The following is a 1520-nucleotide window of genomic DNA, read 5'->3' as shown; positions in this document are numbered from 1 at the left end:
AAGTTTCAGCGGGCAGCCGCTGTACAAGTGAATGGGGGCGGACGGGCTGTGGCAGGGATCAGCAGAGGCAGAGACGTGTAGGGGAGAGGTGGGGGGTGGTGGGGGCGGGTGGTGGTGGGAGGGAGGAGGGAGGGGCGGCGGCGCCGGCACCCTGCTGTGCTGCTGAGCGGGGGGGGCCTGGCGGAGGCAAGCCAGGCGGGTGCAGGGCCTCTCTGCCCGGCCTGGCTCGGCAGCACCGCAGCTCCGCACCCTCGCCTCCCTCCACGCACCCCTCCCCTCCCCTCCCCTGCCCCGCCTTTGGCAGGACGCCGCACGACCGCTTTTTCCAGCTGATCTGGCGCCCGCGCCCGCCCAGCCAGCTGCCCGAGGAGCGGCAGCGCGAGATTGTGAAGAACCTGCGCAAGTACAGCAAGCGGTACGAGGAGGAGGACGAGGCGCTGCTGGCGCAGGTGGGGCGACGCGCTCTGCCGCGCTGTGCTGTGCGATGCTGTGCGGGACGCAGTGGGTGGTGCTGGTCCGGTGCTGCTGCTGCTGCGGCGGCGGTGGTGGTGGTGCTGCTGCGGTGGCGGTGGTGCTGGTGCTGCCCTTGCCTGCTGCGACACTCCTGCAGCAATACAATACTCCCTGCGAAGTGGTTGAAGCTACGTCGGAGCACCGTGGAGCCGGCCCGCTGCCCTGCCCACACCTCCCCCACGCCTCCTGCCGCCGCTGTGCCCATTCTCCCAGCCCACCCCGTCCCTCCCGCCCCCCTCCCCTCTGCTCCCTCTGCCCCGCAGGCCGACACCGAGTTTGTGGGGGAGCGCGAGCGCCAGCTGACCGAGTGGCGCTCCTGGCTGGCCAGCAAGCAGGCGTATGCGCAGGAGCGGGAGCAGTTTGCGCGGGCGCAGCTGGGGGAGAGGTGCGGGCCTTCGCCAAACAAAGAAATTCGCCTCTGCACACGCCGCCTACGTTCGGGCGCTGCTCCCATCCCGTCCCCGAGGCCGCCGCCGGCAACCTCGCGCTCGGACTCGTGGGCTGTGCTACCCCCCGCGGACCTGCCTCGCCCGCTGGCCTGCCTGCCCCGCGCCCCATCGCCGACACGCGCCGCCACGCGCCCGCGCGCCTCCCCCCGCGCGCCTCGCCTGTGCCGTGCAGGGCTGCGGCGCACGACCGCTTCACGGTCAAGGCTGTTGAGGTGAGCGTGGTGCTGGATGTGAAGGAGGAGAAGATGGCGGCGTGAGGCGGCGGCGGCAGGCGGGCTGGGCGATGGACACCTCGGATGGACACTAGATGGCTGCCGCCGAGGGAGGGACGCTACATGCGCAGCACGCACAGCATGCGGAGCAGCACAAGCAGCGGCGCCCGCTCCGCTGCCGGCCCCTGCGTTGCTTGGCTCTATCTCGGTGCTTGGTCAACGAGCGTGATTAAAACACACAAGCGAGCATTGCAGCGAAAGCACGCAGGCTGCGGGCCGGGGGTGTTCAGCGCCTCGGCGCCGCCAGCTGCTGCAGCGGCGCCAGGCTGGCGCGCGCGCCCGCTGC

At 71.6% G+C, this 1520-nt stretch overlaps 2 protein-coding genes across 2 annotated transcripts in view; one reads left to right on the top strand and one right to left on the bottom strand.

Moving 5' to 3' along the window:
• Positions 1-1219, top strand: part of CHLNCDRAFT_136163 (hypothetical protein) — a gene marked incomplete at both ends in the record, with an annotated part of 10421 nt that extends 9202 nt beyond the window's left edge. The window contains 3 exons of the mRNA XM_005846106.1: positions 305-449; positions 777-898; positions 1135-1219. Of these exons, the coding sequence (XP_005846168.1) occupies positions 305-449; positions 777-898; positions 1135-1219 (352 nt within the window). The remainder of the gene's footprint in view (positions 1-304; positions 450-776; positions 899-1134) is intronic.
• Positions 1220-1460: 241 nt separating this feature from the next.
• Positions 1461-1520, bottom strand: part of CHLNCDRAFT_136162 (hypothetical protein) — a gene marked incomplete at both ends in the record, with an annotated part of 4216 nt that continues 4156 nt past the window's right edge. The window contains one exon of the mRNA XM_005845973.1: positions 1461-1484. Coding sequence (XP_005846035.1) covers positions 1461-1484 — 24 coding nt within the window. The remainder of the gene's footprint in view (positions 1485-1520) is intronic.

The sequence above is a fragment of the Chlorella variabilis genome (genome assembly GCF_000147415.1).
Source record: "Chlorella variabilis unplaced genomic scaffold CHLNCscaffold_15, whole genome shotgun sequence".
NCBI lineage: Eukaryota > Viridiplantae > Chlorophyta > Trebouxiophyceae > Chlorellales > Chlorellaceae > Chlorella > Chlorella variabilis.
This window is presented reverse-complemented; position numbering and strand designations above follow the sequence as displayed.